Source organism: Ambystoma mexicanum, chromosome 8, assembly GCF_040938575.1.
Source record: "Ambystoma mexicanum isolate Mex_15411 chromosome 8, UKY_AmexF1_1, whole genome shotgun sequence".
Lineage (NCBI taxonomy): Eukaryota > Metazoa > Chordata > Amphibia > Caudata > Ambystomatidae > Ambystoma > Ambystoma mexicanum.
Window position 1 is genome coordinate 1,613,311,022 of NC_090929.1, and position 23,247 is coordinate 1,613,334,268.

Here is a 23,247-nt window from a genome sequence, read left to right on the forward strand (position 1 = left end):
GATGCCACAAATGAGTGCTCAAAAACGTTTCTACTATTGCTGATAAAATATGCAGGCAGTGACCGGAAAACATTACTAGAGAAAATAACAGAAGTGGAAGAAAAATTGAAACTAATACCAGAAACTGGGGATGGGAAGAAACTGAAGGGCATAATGGAGAAAAATCTTTTGGAATATGAAGAAGAGATCAAACAAAGAAAGTTCTTAAGGGACAAGGAAGATTACGAAACTGGGAGAGTGTACACCTTCGCAAGAAGGTTTGATCAATTAAGACAAGCATCACTGAAAACATTACCAACGACAACTGAAGCTAAAACAACAAGTGCCAGTGAAACTTCCTCAATGTCAGAATCGGATCTAACGGGGAGCGACACAGAGGAACCTCAAGTTTGCCTAAATCTTTTAGACGAAATGCGCCTTCTGCGCCAAGATGGCATAAAAAACAACAACAAACTAAAAAGCGGTGGAAGCGCAAATCAGGGCAAAGGACGAGGAGGCAGAAACAAACGAGGAGGGGACAAAGGAGCAGGAAGTCCCCAGAACAATACCTCGGCCAGATCTCTGCGCTCTGGGAAATGAACGAGGATGACAAAGAATGGTGGCAGTTTCAAAATAATAAACTTGTCTGACCACACATTAACTACTCCCCAACGAAAGGTTCTCAGTTTGGGATTACATTTTTGCCCAAATGCCAAAAATGATTATGTTCAGACCAGGATAGACCTGGACCATTTTATCAGAAAGGTCCGCCTCAAAAGATTATTTGCAAACAGTTGGCAAAAACACAAAAAAGAAGCACAAACAGGAAAAACGGAAATTACCATAAAAGATGTGGATACATTGAAGGATCTTATGGAACTTGAGAAAGGCACAAACATGGGAGAAGAAACCATGATCGATCTCGAAGATGTAGGGATCAATACAGATTGGATGGCGAAAAGCAATCTGAAATCTAAATCGAAATTCAATCCCAATAACATCAAAGTATTCCAAAGTTTGGTCATAGAGGACTTAAAAAGTTTACGCCGAAAATCTAAAAATTCATTGCCCAAAGATAATCTCTCTATGAATGAAAGAAAAGCACTGAAAGATCTTCAAGAATAAAAGAATTGCATTATAAAACCTTCCGATAAGGGGCGGAACATAGTCCTTCAAAATATAAACGACTACATCAAGGAAGCATACAAACAACTCAATGACACCACATGCTATATGAGATTGAAAGATAACCCCATGAAAGAATTAGAATACACAGTGAAGTCCTTTCTTGAGAAATTTGAAGAAATGGGTATTATATCAGAAGAAACTTTGAAGTTTCTACAGGTCAGCAATGCGTTAACACCCACAATATACTTTCTACCAAAGTACATAAGAATCTTAAGCAACCACCAGGGAGACCGATTGTGTGCCTAATAGGCTCAGCACTAGAAAATGTATCAAAATACATTGATGAGGTTTTGTTTCCGTTTGTTTCCATACTCCCGTCTTACATCAGAGACACTACAGACTTTTTGCGTAAAATAGAGGATATTCCCTGGGAGAAAGAATATCTTATGGCAAGAATGGATGTTGTATCGTTATACGCATCCATCGGGCATGAGGATGGCAAAACAGCTTGCCTCCATTACCTGAACACCAAATCTTTGAACTTTCTAACACACACCAATATGGTGATACAAATGATCGACTTATGCCTAACGAACAATGTCTTTCTCTTCAATGATGAATACTTCAAGCAGGTACAGGGCACGGCAATGGGGACTACGTTTGCACCATCGTACGCAAATTTGATGATGGGGGCCTGGGAAGAACAGGAGGCATGAGCAGACATGAACCAGGGACACACACAGAATCTGGTTTTATAGCTAAGGTAACATTGACGACCTCTTTATCGTCTGGAAAGGGACTGCTAAAGGGTGGGCAGAGTATGTGAAAAAATTGAATCAGAATACAAAAAATCTAAGATTCGCTGAAACCCATAGTCGGACTTTCATTACCTTTCTTGATGTAAACATCCGAATCGTCGATGAAAAAATAACATGTGAACTGCACAGAAAGAAGATTGGTTCAAATACCCCATTGCATGCACTCAGTGGACATCCGAAAAATGTAATCTGGAGTGTCCCATATGGTGAATTTGTGAGGCTGAGAAGAAACAACACTACTTTAGAATCTTATGATCGTGAGAGTAAGATTACAGCTGCTGGTTTCAAACGACAGATGTATCAAAAAAAGGTCATCGAGAGAGCCTTCCTGAAAGCCAGACTAATAGACAGACCAACTTTATTAGCTGGCAAGAAAGATGAAGAAAAACAGGAAGGGGAAAACAGCACACGCTGTATACTCATGTTTGATAGCCAAGCCAAGCCAAAAACATCAAACATATTCTCAACAAACATTGGAGTATCCTGTTGGCGGACCCTGACCTTGCTAAAAGCCTCAAATTACATCCTGCGGTTACCTTTAGAAGAAACAGATCTTTTAAAGACATTTTAGTGCAATATTTTATGGGCAATGAAGAAAAAAAAGGTACCCACAAATTGGCTTACTGCCAAAAAGCAAGGTTTCCACAAATGTACTCATTGTAATATGTGCAAATATGCAATAAACGGCGGAACTTTTATACATCCGGTTACAGGACACAGTGTTGATCCAACAGTGGATCACCTGTGAAACGGACCATGTAGTCTATGCCCTCACCTGCGCATGTAAGAAATGGTACATTGGCAGTACAAAGTGTAAGTTAAAAATTTGTATACAACAACATGTGCGTGCAATCTTGCACAATGATGCAAATTACCCAATGGCGAAACACTTTGAACCAATGCCACAATAAGGAGATAGATAGTTTCAGATTTGTTGGCTTACATAAAATTGAATTGGGTCCAAGGGGAGGTGACAAAGAAAAGCAACTCAGACAAAAAGAAACAAGGTGTATATTGGACTTCGAGAGTAAACAGCCCAATGGGCATAACATTGATGAGGAACTTTACACCTTTCCGGGTTGCTAAAAAAAGACTGCCCACTAAATCAGCCCAATAAATGCTAGGGGGATACAAAGAATGAAAAATGATTGAGTTCCTTGGCAGAAAACACAAGAAATATTAGTCAAAAGTATTCTGCGGAGTGTCTATTACAACTTTTATAAGGTGTTGTCTTGATAATGAAAAAGAAAAGGACTGAGAAGAAATTCCTGTTATGTTTGAGTAGTAGATATATTTGTGCAGTTTTTTGTGTTTTTAACAATTTTGGGTACATGGTAATTGATGTTTTTGCTTCTATTACACTCGTGGTGATTGTTAATAATTTTAACCTAAGGGTCGTGAGAGATAAACAGGAGAGGTCTAAGAGGTGAGGTGAACATATTCCGGAATGAAGATGTGTTGGCCCCCGGCATGATGGCTAGTGTTAAATTTTGACCAGAGATAAGCCCAGCCAGATTTTATAACGTTTTTAGGTCTAGATATTTAGTGTGGAAATTCTAAAGTGACATGATATAAGCGAATCTATAAAATTTCCACACTCATGCCTTTTACAAAAATCAGGCAGGGTTTTTTTTTTTACAGAGAAATGCTGCTATTGCACGTGTCACTTTAAATTGAAGAATTAAATGCTGCTAATGCACTAAGCACTTTATTAGTTAAAGAATGTGGGAAGAACAAGTTACTTTCTTACCTGGTAACGTTCTTTCGATGGGATGGTCCGACGACGTATTCCATATCTATGACATGTAATCACCACAGCTGTGCTGCTTCGGAAACTTTTTTCGGCGTCTGCGTCCTGCGTCTATGCGCCGTCGTCGAAGGCCTCCTCCGACGTCCGACGTCATCCGATGTGATAAGTAGGACGCACGACGCCCGTAGCCTCAGTTGTAGTTTTTTCCCCCAGAACGTGTGACACTAGTCAACTGCCAGTCAGACACAAAGCCTTGCGGAACGTAAGCTGCAATCGCAAAAGAAATTCTGCAGCGGGGAAGGCAGGGCGGGAGCGATATGGAATACGTCGTCGGACCATCCCATCGAAAGAACGTTACCAGGTAAGAAAGTAACTTGTTCTTCGAGGGGATTGGGTCCTCCGACGTATTCCATATCTATGACAGACTCCCAAAGCAGTACCAGAGCAAGGAGGAGGGAAAGAATTTAGAATCAAGATTTAGAATAGCCAATCAAATAGCAGAGCAAAGGACCGCCTTGCCAAAGGCCAGATCCTGTGCTCGGATGGAATCGAGGGAATAGTGACATACAAATGTATGTACTGAAGCCCAGGTGGCTGCATCACAGATGTTGCGAATAGGAACACCCCTCTGCAGGGCAGTAGACGCAGCCATACCCCTGGTAGAATGGGCCCGCAAGCCAGCCGGTGGGTCCTTACCCGCCAAGCGGTAGCACTCCGAGATGGCCAAAATAATCCAGCGAGACAAAGTCTGTTTCGTCACAGCTTGCCCCAAACGCTTTCCAGCGTAACCAATAAAGAGTTGATCGTCCACTCTGACCCGGGACATGCGTGAAACATAAAAGCTTAAAGCTCTCCTAGGATCAAGCCTATGGAGCCTCTCCTCTTCCTTACCAGGATGCGGAGGAGGAAAGAATGCCGGAAGAACAACCTTCTGGGCCAAATGAAATTCCGTCACTACCTTCGGAAGAAAAGAAGGACGAACTCTAAGGACAACCCTGTCCTTGTGAAATACAGTGAAGGGAGGCTTAACTGAAAGTGCCTGTAACTCACTCACTCTGCGAGCGGAAGTAACCACAACTAAAAACACAGTTTTCAGAGTTAACAGCCTCAAGGGCAAGAATGTAAAGGCTCAAACGGAGCACCCATAAGAACAAGGTTTAAATCCCAACCGGGCACCAGGAAAGGTGACGGAAGGAACACATTAGTGAGCCCTTTCAGAAACTGTGAAATCAAAGGGATTTTAAAGTAAGAACACTCTTCAGACGAGCGCTTAAAGATGGACAGCGCCGCCAGATAACATTTAACGGTACCCACTTGCAAGCCCCTGTGGGCCAAAGAAAGTAAAAAGGACAGAACCATGGGGATGTCACATGCAAAAGGATCCACATTCTGAACTCTGCACCAGTCGCAGAACTTACGCCAACGGTACAGAGACTTTGTTGCTGGCCTTCGGGCCGAAAGCAACACTTCCATCACGTCCTCAGGGAGGTCCCAATCCTTATACCTCAACCTTTCAGAAGCCAAGCGTGAAGGTTGAGGGATCTGACCTCTGGATGGAGAACCTGACCCCCCTCCCTTGAGAGCAGATCGTCTCGGTAGGGAAGACGACGTGGAGGGCAGATGGATAAGTCGAGAAGGTCCGGGTACCACGTCCTCCGAGCCCACGCCGGGGCAATGAGGATCATCCGGGAACCGAACTTCCGTAACCTCCGCAGCACTTGCGGGATGACGGGGACTGGAGGAAACACGTACAGCAGCGGGAATGACCACTCCACCACGAACGCGTCTCCTAAGGCTCCTTTTGGAGGAAATTCCCGCGAGCAAAACCTTTTGCACTTCGGGTTGACACTGGAGACGGAGAGATCCACTTGAGGGGTCCCCCAAAGGGCGAAGATCTCCAGGAGAATCTCCTGAGCCACCTCCCACTCGTGAGAGATTGCGCTCTGCCTGCTCAGAGCGTCCGCCGTCACGTTCTCGACTCCTGCCAGATGAACTGCCGAGATCGAAACTTCCTGCTGGATGGCCCAGAACTCGAGCTGCATCGCCTCCCTGCACAGAGGAAGTGACCCTGCCCCCCCTTTTTTGTTGAGGTAGTGCATGGCCACTGTATTGTCCTTCAGGATCAGGACACTCTTTCCTCGCACAGTCGGCAGAAAAGCCTTCACGGCTAGCCTGATGGCCCTCAGCTCCAAAAGATTGATATGGAGTCTGGACTCCGACGGAGACCAACGACCGCTGACTGTCAGCCCGTTGGCATGAGCTCCCCATCCCGTGAGGGATGCATCCGTCACGATCGTCACCTCCGGCCAGGGAAGCCAAAATGGAGCCCCCCTCATCAAGTTGCCTTCGACGGCCCACCACAAAAGATCCCGGGCGACCGAGGGCGGCACCTGAACCGGGTCCGACATCCTGCTGGAGGACTGCGACCATTGCGTCTTGGGTGCCCACTGCAAAGATCTCATCCGCAGGCGAGCCTCTGGCACCAGAAGAATGCAGTATGCCATGAGGCCGAGCAACCTCAAGAACTCGAACGCAGGGAGCGTCTGGGCATGCTGAAACTTGTGCACCATCTGCTGAATGTGAAGAGCCCTCACCTGGGGAGGAAAACACTGCCCCAGGGAAGTGTCGAGCACTGCTCCGATGTACTGGAGCCGCTGTGTTGGCGTCAAATGGGACTTCTTTAAATTGAGGGAGAAGCCCAGCCTGTGAAGGGAGCGGCAGGTGACGGACAGATGATCCAGGACTTGCTCGGGAGAGCTCCCCCTGATCAACCAATCGTCCAGGTAGGGGTAGACGCGAATCCCCCTTGCCTGAGATGCGCTGCCACCACCACCATGAGCTTGGTGAAAACCATCGGGGCGGAGGTCAATCCGAACGGCAGGACCCGAAACTGAAAGTGCGAGTCGTCAACCGCGAACCTCAGGTACTTCTTGTGCTTGGGATGGATCGGCACATGGAAGTAAGCATCCTTGAGGTCGAGTGACACCAACCAGTCCTGAAGCTGAAGGGCCTGGAGGACTTGAGAGAGAGTAACCATCTTGAACTTGTCCTTCCTGAGGAGTTTGTTCAAACCGCGCAAGTCCATAATGGGTCTCAATCCCCCGTCTTTCTTCGAAATCAAAAAATAAGGGGAATACCATCCCTTGTTCCTCTCCGCTACAGGCACCAGTTCTATGGCGCCTTTCTGCAGCAGGGCTTGAATTTCCTGCGCAAGGAGCGGATCCGGACTCTGCAAAGAGAGGTTCCCCGGTGGATTGTCGCGAGGCCTGTGCCGAAAGGGAAGACAGTAGCCATGGGTTATGATCTCCAGAACCCACACATCTCAAGTAATGGCTTGCCACTCTACAAGATGCTGCGCCAGCCTTCCCCCAACTGGCGAACCATGGGGCATGGCCTCACGACTGAGTGGGAGCGGCTGCGGCGTTACCTGAGGGCAAAGAGGCAACTGCCCGAGCGGCCTTGGCACCACGGGTACCCTGTCGTCCACCTCTAGTACCCCTGCAGTGGCCTCTTTGACTGCCAGCTCCTCTCGCTTTACTGAAGGATGAGTAATAGCGAAAGGAACCACCCCTCCACTGCTGTCCCGTAGGACGAAAAGGCGGAGGCTGGCGAACTGCAGCGCCCAACGACTTCGCTGCAGCTTTTGAGGTCTGCAACCTCTCAAGGCTCTCGTCAGCCTTGCTGCCAAAAAGGTGTTCACCGTCAAAGGGCATGTTGAGGAGCCGGGACTGCACATCAGGAGCAAATCCCGACTTACGCAACCACGCAAACCTGCGTATCACGGTGCTCGCCGCCATGGACCTACTGACGCATTCAGCTAAATCCAAACCCGACTGAACGGACTCACACATGGCATCCTTACCATCCTGGACCATAGCAAGGAAACCATCCCGTTCGTCCCCTTCGGGAATATGTTCAGCCGCCAACGCAACACAGTTCCACAGAGTGTGTGTGAAACCAGACAAGGCACAAATGGAGTTGGCCGCCAGAAGCGCCATACCACCAGAAGAAAACACTTTCTTCGCCCAGCCATCAAAACGTTTGTCGTCCCTATCAGGAGGGATGGTAGGGTAGGACGCCTGCTTTGCCGGGGCCGTGGCCGCCTGCACCACCAAACTCTCCGGAGTGGGGTGTCTGGTCAAGTAGCAGGGGTCGCTACTGGCTGGACGGTATTTTCGCGACAAGGATCTGCCCACCGCCGGGAGACTCTCAGGAGCAGTCCAAGCCGCCGCCACCCTTCTCTGTAAAGCCATATGGAACGGCAGTACCGGGTCAGTTGGGGGACCAACATCAAGGATGTCCGTCAGATCATCCTGCACAAACTCCCCTGGGGGAGCAGACCATCCCAAGTACTCAGAAACCCTAGCCATAAGGCGCCGGTAGGAGGAATCGGCATGAGAGCCAGGCTCAGGCCTACAAAACTCCACCTCCGGAGAGGTGTCCAGTCCACTGGCATCATGCAGTGACTGTCTCAATTCGTCAAACTGACTATGGCCCGAGACAATTTCATCTGGAACCTGACTAGGAACCAGGCCATCAGAATCCTCATCCGCCTCTGAAATATAGTCCTTGTGGCGAAAAGAAGGCACCCGAGAGTGCTTGCTCTTAACCAGAGCCTTCCTAGGGGGTTCTCCCGAGCCACGGGGTACCTCCGACACGAAAGGCGTCGATGGCGTCGAGAGAACCGGCATCGGCGCCGAGAGGATCGGCGCCGAGGAAATCGGCGTCAACCTCAGACGCAGCGCCTCCAGCATCGGCGGCGTCGACACAGCCCTCGAGGCCGGAGCCCCTAGCGCGTCCCTCGACGACCCGAGCGTCGACGGCTTCGACGACTTCCTCGAAGCCAGAGCCTCGAGAAAGCCTGTCGACGCCCTTGACGCCTCAGACGTCGATGTCTTCCTCGAAGACTTCACAGGTGCACACCGTCTCGAACGCGTCGAGGACCGGGACCTGGAACGGGTACGGCGAGAACGAGTCTCCTTCTCCGAACGGGACCTCTCCCGTGACTCGTGCCGACCACTCATGCGAGCGGTGTCTCTCGACCTCACACGACCGACCCCACTCGGGGGCGCGGACGGCTTAGTACCCTGCGACTCAAGAATCGCCAGCATTTTCTTCCCGAAGGAAGCCCATTCCTCCGGCGTCGCACGGCTGGTGGGGTAAGCGACGTGCCGGGCAGAGTTCTCCGAGGAGGACCTGGAAGACGACCGGTGTCGGCGCTTCCGAGAACGCCTCGAAGAGGCTGAGGAGTGGCGAGACCGACTCCTAGAAGGAGACCCACGAGACTTCCGACGATGACGCGGAGAGTCACCCCTCGAATCATCCGTCGAAAGCCCCGCAGACTTCGACTTCCTGGGCTTGGGCACCCGACCTACCGACAACTTCTTCTTACGTTCGCGTAAGGCTTTGGACATGAGCGACTGGCAGTCGATACAGTCATCCGTGTCGTGGGCCTCCCAGAGGCACCAGAGGCAGGCGTCGTGCGAGTCCGTCACCGACATCTTGGACCCACACTCCCCGCACTTCTTGAAACCCGGACGCAGGGTCGAAGACGAAGTAGAAGACATCTTCACACGAAGGATTTGCACAAAACGAACAGGTTCGAAGAACCGAGAAGAACAGAACGCCAAAGAGTCGAGGCGTGAACCGAGAATCACGAAGCAACACGTTCCCGGAAAAAACGGAACTGAGGCTACGGGCGTCGTGCGTCCTACTTATCACATCAGATGACGTCGGACGTCGGAGGAGGCCTTCGACGACGGCGCATCGACGCAGGACGCGGAAAAAAGTTTCCCAAGCAGCACAGCTGTGGTGATTACATGTCATAGATATGGAATACGTCGGAGGACCCAATCCCCTCGAAATGTATTTACAAATTAGATTTTAAAATTATCTGTATCCATGTTTGCATATTTATATTTGGTAACCTTGAACACAAGTTATTGTTCCTATTGCACTTGGCACTTTAATCTGAAGAGGGAAGGTAGAAACTGAAATGCACTAAGCATTCAAAGTATGCAAACATGGAGCAATATACCATATATGACACTATTTCGAAAGGTATACATAGCTGCTTGCACATGTCACGTTGATTCTTAACTCCACACTTTGCACTTTAGCCTATGGATGGGTAAATGAAAACTGACAAACGGACTCGACAAGTCCGTGTTTAAACTAGATGTAACGGTTCACGACCCATGATATATGGGGGCCTTTTTGTTGAAACTAGGATAAATGCGGGAATGTTATTACGGAGGAGAAGGAGGACATTAAGGAATACGCTCATTAGAATGCATAGCAAAATCACTTATAAAATGCAGCAGATTGCAAAGTAATAGTGGCACCACAGAGTGTTTAATGGTAAACCCAACCATTCAAAGATGTCCGGTATGGGAATGAAATGTTTGCGTGGAAGGGCGAAATTAGTCCTTTCACGATTGCTGCATTCTGTGTACCTCCTCCACTCACTCTCTCCCCCCCTGCCTGCTTGTCTCTCTCACGTTTTAAATGGATTGGTAACAAGGAGGCCAATTGTTGTGAGCAAGCGGCGAGTTGGCCGCGAAACGCGTGAACGCCTCGATACGAGGAGTGGTTGCACTTGGGAGGACCGGTTTATATTTTGGTCTTTTTTGCTTTCCATTGTGAAATGTTTTTCCCTGGATTTTTAAATACGACGTGATTTAAATGGAGGCATTCGAAAGAGTTGCTGAATTCCAGGTGAACTACTCCAAATCAGAGGCACTGAGCGTCAACCTGGCTGCCCTCTCGTGGCCAACCTACAGACACTCTGCCCGCTAGCATGGAGCTCCTCCTCAACAGCCGACCTGGGAATACGCCTCACAGCAGATCCGAAACAGCTCTACACTGCTAACTTCCCCCCGCTCCTCAAGGAACTGGAGGAGGACCTCCGACGATGGGACAACCAAGGGATCTCTCTACTGGGATGAGCCGCAGCATGCAAAATGAACCTCCTCCCTAGACTGTTGTACCTATGCTCTGCCCTCCCAGTTCACCCCCAAAAACAGGCGTTGGAACATCTAGAGAGGAAGCTAGTGAAATTCGTGTGGAGGGGACGCAGAGCTAGGATTCCTATGAGGGTCATGACTGGAGCTGCAAAATGGGGCGGCTTCGGGCTCCCCAACGTGATGAACTATTTCCTGGCGGCTCAACTAGCGAACCTTGAGGTTTGAGCGAATCCGGAGGCCCCACCAAAATGGTCCTGCATCAAGCAATCCAGATGCCAACCACAGCTACACTCCCTGCTACATACCCCAGGGCCTCCACGGAGCCAGGGATCACAGATGCTATCATCTACCAAAGCGACCCTCAAGGCATGGACATGGACCCGACGGAGAAGGAAGGTGCCCAGGGACCCGAGCCCGCTCTCCCCCATCATCTGGAACCCTGACTTCAGGCCAGGTATGAGGCAGCTCGCTTCTGCCGATGGACCGCTGGAGGCCTCCGAACCCTCTCCCAACTCTACGAGGCCAAAAACCTGCTCGACTTTGAGGAATGCAAAACCCGCTTTCAGCTGACAGAAGGAGAGAGGTTCACATATGTCCAACTCAGCCACTGGATCTCACAGCCCACGGTCCGTCGGTGAGCCACCCGGGACCTCCACCCTCTTGAACAGGCGGTGGAGGAAAGCTCAGGCCGGGGTCAGATCACTAAACTGTACCGCCTCCTCCAGGAGGACATGCTAAAAGTTAGACCATCATACATGTCCGGATGGGAGGCGGACCTGGGACACTCCGTAGAAGACCAGACACGGGTATAGATATGGTCCAGGATCAACCCGACAACCAGATGCGTTACAAATAAGGAATGCGCTCTGAAGCTCCTTCACCCTGGTATTACTTCCGAGTTCGCCTACACCATTAACGCTGACATTGACCAGAGCTGCTGGAGACGCTGCCGCAAGCGGAGATCCTGTTTTCACATGTGGTGGGGATGCCCGACAGTACAGACCTTCTGGAGGGAGGTCCTGCAGATCGCGGAAGCCATCACCCAATGCAAACTGCCGATGGACCCGGAGGTGATCCTTCTCGGGGTGGCGAACCCGGACTGCTATCCCAAAACAGGCCTAGCTGTCAAACTGCTCACACACCTACTGCTAGAAGCTAAGATTACAGTGGCGCAGAGGTGGAAAGCTCAGGAGGGCCTGCATCTGGCCCTCTGGTGGATAAAAGTCTGGGAGAACCTGGTGGTGGAGAAAGTCACAGCGGCAAAGGAGGGGTCTCTCCACCGCTTCATCGACTGCTGAGCCCCAGCACTAGACTACCACTCCCGATTCCTGGCGTTAACATTTCAATGCCGCGGTGGATCGGAGGAAACAGAGAAAATCAACTCCATGGCTTATTGAGTTTGATCATGAAAACATTTTGTTGATGATTTAAAAACGAAGTTCCTCAAGAGCTGCTGGGCTGGATGGTATATCAAATCACATGCTCAAAGAAAATGGGAAAGCCAGGGCCAATTTTATCTCGCTACTTTTCCATCAGATAATAAAAACTCGAACTATCCCGCAGTCATGGAAGGTGGCCTTGATAGTCCCCAAATTTAAGAAGAAGAAGTTACTTTCTTACCTGGTAACCTTCTTTCGATGGGATGTTCCGACGACGTATTCCACATCTATGACAGGCTGTGCTGCTTCTGAAAATTTTCTGCGTCCTGCCTTGACGTCGATACGCTGTCCTCGAGGGCCTCCGTCGAGCCGACATCACCGGATGTTATAAGTAGGACGCACGACGCCCGTAGCCTCAGTTGTTTTTTTCCCAGAAAGTGTGGCACCAATCTTATGCCAGTATGACTACAGAAAGCCTTGCAAAAAGGAAAGCTGCAATCGCATAAGAAATTCTGTAGAGGGGCAGGTAGGGAGGGAGCGATGTGGAATACGTTGTCTGAACATCCCATCGAAAGAACGTTACCAGGTAAGAAAGTAACTTGTTCTTCGAAGGGATTGGTTCCTCCGACGAATTCCACATCTATGACAGACTCCCAAAGCAGTACCAACTTAAGGAGGTGGGAAAAGAATTTAGAATTTTATAATGCCCATTTAAATTGCAGAATAGAGGACCGCCTTGCCAAAGGCCAAATCTTGCCCATGAATAGAATCCAGGGAGTAGTGTTTTACAAAAGTATGGACCGAGGCCCATGCGGCTGCTTCACAAATGTTACGAATGGGAACACCCCTATGCAGAGCAGTAGAGGCAGCCACACCCCTAGTAGAATGGGCCCGAAAGCCTACCGGAGGGTCCTTAGCCACCAAGCGGTAACATTCAGAAATTGTCAAGATAATCCATTTAGACAAAGCCTGTTTAGTAACAGCTTGTCCCAAACGCCTCCCAGCGTATCTTACAAAGAGCTGGTCATCCACTCTGACCCGGTGCATGCGTGAGATGTAGAAACTTAAAGCTCTCCTAGGATCCAAACTATGGAGCCTATCCTCTTCCTTACCAGGATGCGGAGGGGGATAGAACGCCGGAAGAATGACCTTCTGGCTTAAAATAAATTCCGACACAACTTTCGAAAGAAAAGAAGGACGAACCCTAAGGACAACCCTGTCCTTATGGAACACTGTGAAGGGTGGCTTAACGGAAAGTGCCTGCAACTCACTCTGCGAGCAGAAGTGAACGCAACTAAAAATACAGTTTTAAAGGTCAACAGTCTTACAGGACAAGAATGTAAAGTCTCAACCGGCGCTCCCATTAGGAATTTTAGAACCAGGTTCAAATCCCAACCGGGCACCTGGAAAGGTGATGGTGGGAACACATTAGTGAGCCCTTTCAGTGACTGAAAAATCAAAGGAATTTGAAAATAAGAACACTCCTCAGACGAGCGCTTAAATATGGACAGCGCCGCCAGGTAACCTTTAATGGTACCCACTTGCAGGCCCTTGTGAGCTAACGAAAGCAAAAAAGACAGAACCACAGGAATGGCACATGAAAAAGAATCCACATTCTTAACCCTGCACTCGTCGCAGAACTTCCTCCAACGGCAACGGTACAGGGACTTCGTTGCAGGCCTTCTGGCTGAAAGCAACACCTCCATCATGTCTTCAGGGAGGTCCCAATCCTTATACCTCAACCTTTCAGAAGCCAAGCATGAAGGTTGAGGGACTTGACCTCTGGATGGAGAACCTGACCCCCCCTCCTCCCACGAGCAGATCGTCTTGGCATGGAGGGCAGATGGACATGTCGAGAAGGTCCGGGTACCACGTTCTCCTGGCCCATGCCGAAGCAATGAGGATCATTCGGGAACCAAACTTCCGTAACATCCGCAGCACTTGCAGAATGACGGGACTGGAGGAAACGCATACAGCAGTGAGAAGGACCACTCCACTACGAATGTGTCTACTAAGGCTCCTCTTGGAGGAAATTCCCACCAGCAGAATCTTTCGCAGTTCCGATTGACACTGGTGGCGAAGAGATCCACTTGTGGGGTCCCCCAAAGGGCGAAGATCTCCAGGAGAATCTCCTGAGCCAGCTCCCACTCGTGCGAGACCGTGCTCTGCCTGCTCAGAGCATCCGCCGCCACGTTTCCATCTCCGGCCAGATGAACTGCCGAGATCGAAATTTCCTGCTGAATGGCCCAGAATCAGAGCTGCATCGCCTCTCTGTACAGAGGGAGAGACCCTGACCCCCCCCCCTTTTTGTTGAGGTAGTGCATGGCCACTGTATTGTCCATCAGAATCAGACATTCTTCCCCCGCACAGACGGCAGAAATGCCTTCAGGGCTAGCCTGACGGCCCTCAGCTCCAACAGATTGATATGGAATCTGGACTCCGACAGAGACCAACCACCGCTGACTGTCAACTCGTTGGCATGAGCTCCCCATCCCGTGAGAGATGTGTCCATTACGATCGTCACCTCCGGCCAGGGCAGCCAAAATGGAGACCCCTTCATCAGATTGCCTTCGACGGCCCACCACAAAGATCCTGGGCGACCGAGGGTGGCACCAGAACGGGATCCGACATCCTGCCGGAGGACTGTGACCACTACATCTTGAGAGCCCACTGCAGAGATCTCATCCGCAGCCTGGCCTCTGGCACCAGGAGAGTGCAGGATGCCATGAGGCCGAGCAACCTCAAGAACTCGAACGCTGGGGGACTCTGGGCATGTTGAAACTTGTTCACAATCTGCAGAATGTGATGAGCCCTCACCTGGGGAGGAAAACACAGCCCCAGGGATATGTCGAGCACTGCTCCGATGTACTGGAGCCGGTGGGTAGGTGTCAAATGGGACTTCTTTAAGTTGAGGGAGAAGCCCAGCCTGTGAAGCAAGTGGCAGGTGACTGATAGATGATCCAGGACTTGCTCGGGAGAGCGTGCCCTGAACAACCAATCGTCCAGGTAGGGGTAGACGTGAATCTAAGTAGGGCGGCAGTCAATCCGAATGGCAGGACCCAAAACTGAAAGTGTGAGTCGCCAACCGCGAACCTCAGGAACTTCTTGTGCTTGGGATGAATCGGCACATGAAAGTAAGCGTCCTTGAGTTCAAGAGACACCAACCAGTCCTGAAGTTGAAGGGCCTGGAGGACTTGAGAGAGTAACCATCTTGAACTTGTCCTTCCTGAGGAGCTTGTTCAAACCACACAAGTCCATGATGGGTCTCAATCCCCAGTCTTTTTTCGGGATTGAAAAATATGGGGAATACCATCCCTTGTTCATCTCCGCTACAGGCACCAGTTCTATGGTGCCTTTCTCCAGCAGGGACTTGATTTCCTGTGCAAGGAGTGGATCCGGACTCTTCAAAGAGATATTCCCTGGTGGATTGTCGTGAGGCCTCTGCCGGAAAGGAAGACAGTAGCCATGGGCTATGATCTCCAGAACCCACACATCTGAAGTAATGGCACGCCATTCTACAAGATGCTGCGCCAGCCTTCCCCCAACCGGTGAACCATGGGCCATGGCCTCATGACTGAGCTGAAGCGGCTGCAGCAGTGCCTGAGGGCAAAGCGGTAACTGCCCGAGCGGCTTTGGCACCTCGAGTACCTTGTTTTCCACCTCTGGTACTCCTACGTTTGCCCCTTTGACTGGCCGCTCCACTCGATCTACCAAAAGTTGAGTAGTATCGAAAGGAACCTCCCCTCCATTGCTGTCCCCTAAGAGGAAAAGGCAGAGGTTGGCGAACTGCAGCGCTCAACAACTTTGCTGCAGCGTTTGAGGTCTGCAACCTCTCAAAGCTCTCGTCAGCCTTGCTGCCAAAAAGATGTACACCATCAAAGGGCATGATGAGAAGCCGGGCTTGTACGTCAGGAGCAAACCCCGACTGCCGCAACCACGCAAATCTGCGCATCACGGTGCTCGCCGCCATGGACCGGCTGACACAGTCTGCCATGACCCGACTGAACGGATTCACACATGGCATCCTTGCCATCCTGAACGAGGGCAAGAAAACCATCCCATTCCTCCCCTTCGGGAATATGTTCAGCCACCAACGACCCACAATTCCACAGAGTGTGAGTGAAACGTGCCAAGGCACACACAGAGTCGGCTGCCTGTAAACCCATACACTCTGAAGAAAACACTTTTTTCGCCCAGCCATCAAAACGTTTATCATCCCTAACGGGAGGGATGGTAGGGTACGACGCCTGCTTTGCTGGGGCCGTAGCCACCTGCACCACCAAACTCTCCGGAGTGGGGTGCATCGTCAAGTAGCAGGGGTCGCTACTGGCTGGACGGTATTTTTTAGGCAACAACTTGCTCACTGCCGGGAGACTCTCCAGAGCAATCCAAGCCGCCGCCACCCTCCTCTGTAAAGCCATATGGAATGGCAACACCGGGTCAGTGGGTGGACCTTGGTCAAGGATATCGGTCATGTCATCCTGCAGAAAATCCACTAGTGGTGCAGACCACCTCAAGTACTCAGTCACCCTCGACATGAGGCGCCTGTACGAAGATTCAGCATGCATACCAGGCTCAGGCCTGCCAAACCCGACCTCCGGGGAGGTATCAAGACCACTGGCGTCGTGCAACGACTGACGCAGGTCTTCCAACTGGCTATGACCAGACAAGAGTTTGTCAGGAACCTCATCAGGAACTAAACCTTCCTCAGACCCTTCATCCACCTCAGAAATATAATCCAGAGGCTGGAATGGGGGCACAGAAAAAGGCACAAACACATTTTTTGACTTTGCCAGGGCCTTCCTCTGGGTTTCCACCGGTCTCCAGGGTACCTCCGATAAAGCCTCCTCAAAAGGCGCTGAGGGTGCCGACCCATCGACGTCGAGCGTGGCGCCGATGGCTTCGACACAGGCCTTGAGGGCGGAGCCCCGAGCGTGTCCTTCGATGGCTTCGGCATCGATGACTTCCTCGGAGGCGGAGCCTCAAGAGAGTCCCTCGAGGGACATGGCGACGATGGCGTCGACGCCTTCTTCGAAGACCTCACAGGCTCCGACGGTCTTGAGGGCGTCGAGGACCGGGACCTGGAGCAGGCATGACTAGAGCGATCCACCTTGTCCGATCGGGACCTCGAAGGCGCCCGATGATCACACCGACCACCAGAGCCCGAAGGCGTGCGAGCGGTGGCCCTAACACGTTCCCAGCAGGCTTCTTTCGAAGGCGCGGATGGAACGGAGTCCTGTGACTGAAAAATCGCCACCATCTCTGTACAAAATGCATCCCATTCCGCAGGAGAAGAGTGCAGAGTCCTCGGACGAGGAAGGCGACCGGTGACGGCGCTTCTGGGAGTGCCTCGAAGAGGCAGAGGAACGGCGGGAACCACTCCGGGAACGAGACCCCCCTGGACTTACGCCGACGACCCGGAGAGTCGCCTTTCGAATCTTCTGTCGAAAGCCCAGCAGATTTCGACTTTCGAGGCTTGGAAACCTTACCGACAGAAAGCTTCTTCGGTTCCCGCAAGGCCTTCGATGTTAACGACTGGCAATCGTCACAGTCATCCGTGGCATGGTCCTCACTGAGGCACCAGAGGCAGGCGTTGTGCGCGTCTGTAAGTGACATCTTGGAACCACAGTCCCAACACTTCTTGAAACCCGACCGCGGGGTCGAAGAAGACAAAGACATGATATCTTCTGAACAAACACGTTCTAAAGAACAGATAGAATAACTCAGAAGAACCGAGGTGCGCCAAGATCTCCGAAGCGAACACGTTCGCGGAAAAGAGGGAACTGAGGCTACGGGCGTCGTGCGTCCAACTAATAACATCCGGTGACGTCGGCTCGACAGAGACCCTCCAGGACAGCATATCGACGTCATCGACGCAGGAGCCGAAAATGTTCCGAAGCAGCACAGCTGTGGTGATTACCTGTCATAGATGTGGAATATGCCGGAGGAACCAATCCCTTCGAAAGGGGACTGCAGTAATCCCAGGAACTACAGGCCCATCGCCGTTTTGGACTCTTTTGTCAAGATATTCTCTTCCATCCTCCAGAGACACTTAAAAAAGTGGGCCATAAAGGCAGGCTTTCTGGACAAGCGTCAAACTGCCTTCGTGAGCGGGATCGGCACATACCTGAATCTGTTAATTCTGAATATGTTAAAACTGAGTGCCCTCGAAACAAAAACAAATATCTATTTGGGTTTTATTGACCTAGAGCAGGCATTCGACGGAGATCTTTTGGAAGCTATTCAGTAGTTATATACGGATACATCAATCCAAATATTAACTTAAAAAGGAGGCAATACCACTGAAGAGATTCTTACCTTTAAGGGAATCAAACAAAGAAGTGCCTTGGCCCCCCTTCTTATTTGTCCTATATCTGGCTGATATGATCGAGTCCCAGTGTAAGATAAGAGCCTTTCCACCAATATTTGAAGATCACGAGCTGCCCTGGATCCTATATGCAGATGATGTGGTTTTTATAGACCAAACTGCTATAGGTCTCCAGAGACGCATCACTGAATTAAAAAACTATCTGGACAGAAACAACATGAAGATCAATATAAAGAAATTAATTATCTTAATTATGCAATCAGCTCGGGACAAGCATAAAAAAAAAGCTTTGTGTGGACCATTGAAAGTCAAAAACTGGAAATAGTTCATTCTACAATCTACCTTGGGGTAAGAGTAAATAAGAACATAAATGAACAGGGCCAATACACCCTCATCAGGGAGAGGCTGGTAAAGTTGTCAAATCAAGGGATAGCCCTCCATCGACGATACAGGATGAATTCAATGATACCAATATTGTCATTTTACAAGCAAAAGGTCGTAGCAGTTTTGACCTATGGAGCAGAGTCCCTGCTGAATCTCCGATGGGAAACCCAGGAACTAGTTGAAGCCTTTTTCTGGTGGAAAATTCTCAGATGACCAAACTGTTTGTCTATCTCGACAATAAGGTATGAACTTAGACTGCAGTCCCTAAAATCGATAGTTATCTGGAAGACCATCTCCTTTTACCGGAATTGCATGTTACATGAATGTACTGATGCGATGTAGGCTAAACATTCTACCAACTAAGGAGGTACAACTCTTAAGAAAACAGATCACGCTCCAAGAAGCCAGATGTCGGCTATGTGGAAATTCCGATATTCTCGAGACGACCAGGCATTTGACATTATAATGTCCGAAACTCTTATCTCAAAGGAGAAAGTATCTGGGAGCCTACGTGGCCTTAATTGATTCAAACACAGAGGAGGAATACTGGGAAAGGCTAATGACGGTTGATAAGATTAGTTGGACACTCAATGCCCTAAACTTTATAGAACAGATTATGTCATCCAATTTGGACATACACGTATAGAAGGAATGAAATGGGCTTCTTTTCTTTCCTTTTGATCTTTTGATCTTCCTTTCTGTTTCCTCCTCTAGTACGGATACTCTTTCTTTTCAAGGCGCATCTAAGAATTCAAGGACTTAAGAATTGTTTTGTTAACCGATGATTGGATATACGGATGTATGTTAAAGGTTGAAATGTCTCTTTCTATTTAACCTATAAAACAAAAAAAATAAAAACAAAATAAAAAATAAAAATGACCATGCTATCTTCCATCATGCTGCAAGGGCCGGACATTGCTGCACCTTCATCAATTAGACTCTCCAAGCGAACATATTGCTAAGCATTCACTGCACACAGACGGAATCCTACTACATATCTTCGCCACTCATCTTTAACATTCGTTTCCACATCCTTCTTTTACACAGTCTACTCTTGACTGTGCTACTCTGGGCAGCCGGGAAGGGCAGTCCCAGAATCATTATGGCGAGTTGTGTTTTCAGCCAGTAATAGGAAATCCAAACAAATTAGCCTACTAGCTACATGGGCCAGTTTGAGGACATCACCGAACCACACATTTGTATTACTACGAGGTTATAACACGGAAAATGCCTTAACAGGCACTCCAATATTGCACTTGTTTCGATCCATTCATTGGACCAGCATTCTCCCAAAAGCCCACAAGCATTACTCATGCCCGTCTTTCTCCAGTGACCACTTCATACGCTGATTACCCTCTTTTCCCTTTTCATGTACCCTCTTTTCCTTTTCATGTTCATCCACATACTCTTGTCTGGAGGCCTCCCCCCTCATAGTGGGGGCACAATACACCAACACATGGACAAGGCTGGTGCAGCATCTCACTGTTAAGTTTTTTAAACTCTGATGCAAAATTCCGTTTGCATGCCAACCACACATTTACTGATGAAGCAATTCACATACCAAAATGTAAACCTGCAAGAATATTATATACCATTACAGTGTTATTCACCACTAAAAAATAAATGTAATTTGTCTACAAACAGAAACGTACAGCATCATGTCATCTTCTGCAATGTAGGAGAAGAAGAATACATGATGCAATGTGTATGATACAATGCAATGTCAGTCGAACTAAAAGCAAACAAAGTCGTTAAGTGCAGTTGATGAAACCACTTGGAACCAGAAATATTGCATAACATTTTATTTCCCATTCATAATTTTAGTGACTCAAGCTTTGGGCATGCAAATGTTTTTATGTAGGTTACACCTTGATTTCTCATGAACGAAAACAAGGTTGATTCTTCCCAGCTTGAACCATCTAAAAATTATAAAAGCAAAACAACATTTTCTGACCAAAAATAATGACCATCAGTCCCCCCCCCCCCACCTCCAGCCCCGTTTAGAACCAACCATAGTTGTGATCAACCTGCTATGACTGGCGCAAGAGCAAACTTGCTACCTAGAACAAGCAAATGGAGACACATTCTCATACAAGCCATGAATGCGGTGGTTCAAGCACAGGGAGTCAAGTTCCTAGGCCATTGTAGGCTGTGAAAAACGTTATGGTAGGAAGCATAGAAACATATTGCACAAACAGGAGATCTGCCAATCTACCTTCAAATAAAGCACATATATAAATTGACAGACGCAATGTGCATACCAATCCCAAGTTTGCTGAAGGCCAACAGAGGGGTTGCACTATGGAACAGGAGGCTTACCTTGGATTCATACAATTGCTGCAACCTTCCCTTTTCCTGAGTGAGCTGTTTCAACCTATTAGTGTTTTTGTCGATTTCTTTGTTCGCATCACGCAATCTTCGCTCCAATAACTCTTTCTCCTTCCGCAAGTCAAGTGATTCCTTCTCGCCTCGAACATACTTCATGACCATAGACTCTTTCTCTTGGCGCGCCTCTTCACACTTCTTGTTCGCCTTAAGTATGCAAAGAAAATCATGCTTCAGTGAGCAAGGACGTGCAACTCTGAGCATCACAATCTATAAAAATGACAGTTTGCTTAAAAAAGATATACGCCTGGGGAAAAAAAATACCATGATTGCGCTTATGCCCATTTTTGAATGCTAGATTTAAGAGCATGTAGGCCTAGTCTCAGATGGACAGGACTTCCCTTCATGCACAGGGAAGAGCAGTCCGTTCACTGTGGGTAAAAGAAGAAACCAAACACAGAATAAGGTGTGCGGGACTTTATCATACATGCTCTGGTGGGGAATGTACAGCCACTTAACCTGACTGCAGAACACAAAATCCAACCAAGATGGAAGCCAATCTCCTGTAAAAGTGGTGGGTGCGGCAGAGATAGCAGGCTTAACTTCAAAAGAGAAGGGGGGCGGGTAGGGAAGTTCAGTCAGTCCAAAAAGTTAACCAAAGAAAACTCCCAACACTGCTAAACTGAAACAATAAACATGTTATTTAACCAATAGCCATCAGGTGAAATTAAGTACTTCAGGCACACAACAAGGCAGAACAAATGTATATCTAAAAACATTGTCAATTAAGACTATTCAAACCCCGACATCTAACATTGGAGACCACTATCTGGTGACAGGCACTACACAGTCTAAAAAAGGGGGCAAAGCAACTAGACAGTGAAACAATGCATCTGCACAGTCAAGATACATAGGAACATGGATGACTCCACACTAGACAGTAAATATATAGAGCTAGCGGGGAGAGACAAGGATTTGCAGTAGAAAACACAAATCCAAAAAACAAGATTAGTTTAAACTTGCAGCACTAGTCACTTTTTTGACAGATTGATTTTTCTGCATATATATAGACCCCGGCACAGCCCCCCCTCATAAACTCCCTACATTATTTCCCTGAGCCCACCCCCACATATATATATATATGTGCAGCACAATCACATGTAAAAAAAACACGTAAAATTCTCCTTCGTTGAAATGTATTGCAGCAAAACCAGCCACAAGGACTCCTTGTACTCTAAAAAAGGTAGCGCTACAAACGTAGCAACAAGGCAGTACCAAGGCATTTCACCAGCAGGGTGTAAAGCAGGACATCATATATGGTGATAAAACGAGGAGCACCACACAAGGCTAGAAGAAAATCAGTATGATATTGCTAGTCACTAGGACTTTACATTCTAAGGGCAGACTGATACACAAGCAACTACAAGTGACTGTAAGTTGGCATTCTTAAAACAGAAATGTAATGCCGAAAAACAATAATGCAGATGAAATCAGAAGCACCAGCTAACATGCTAGACTTTATACCAAAACTCCAAGGACCAAGCGAGAACCCAAAACATGCATGTTTCCAGGTAAAGTCAATTACAGAAGAGTTAAAAGGTACATTTTAAAAGTTCCCCCTACAGATAAGTAGGCAGTTCTGCAGTTGACAAGAAAAGCCAGCTAAGTCCAGTTCTGCCCCACAGGTGCAGAGATGAATAAACCCCCTAACCCCCAGTGTACACCAGAGAAGACTCCCTTGAAGAGATCCATCACAGGTTTGAGATCCAGCAGTCCCCAGGAGATTATGAAGCCAAGCAAGATTCAGCCCCCAATGTAAGTTCATGGGAAAAAGCGAATGTTGCACACATGCACAAACCTACCACGGAAAACCCTGGCATTCCGTATTAAGAAGCAACCAACTAACCTAGGGCCCGAAGGTAGGTAATCATGGTGGTGTTCTTGAAAATAATACAGTTCCAGTAAGGCAAAAGAATCTGGTAAATACAGAACTTTTACAAGGTGAACTGCAGGATCCCGTCACGCAGGGACTTCAACTCTCGACCAACAAAGACCGAGACAGGCCAAAAGAATAAAAATCTCCCGCCAACTAGAAGTAAAAGGACGACAGGAGAGGCTACAGAAGAATGGAAGAATCAGACCAAGTCTGGTTTCTGCAGCTAAAGAAGCGAAAGGAGGGCAGCACCATAGC

General features: G+C 48.6%; 1 protein-coding gene across 1 annotated transcript in view; it reads right to left on the reverse strand.

Moving 5' to 3' along the window:
• CCDC186 (coiled-coil domain containing 186) overlaps positions 1-23,247 on the reverse strand; it is a 1,219,714-nt gene that overhangs the window by 804,171 nt on the left and 392,296 nt on the right. The window contains exon 5 of the mRNA XM_069611867.1: positions 21,051-21,263. Coding sequence (XP_069467968.1) covers positions 21,051-21,263 — 213 coding nt within the window. The remainder of the gene's footprint in view (positions 1-21,050; positions 21,264-23,247) is intronic.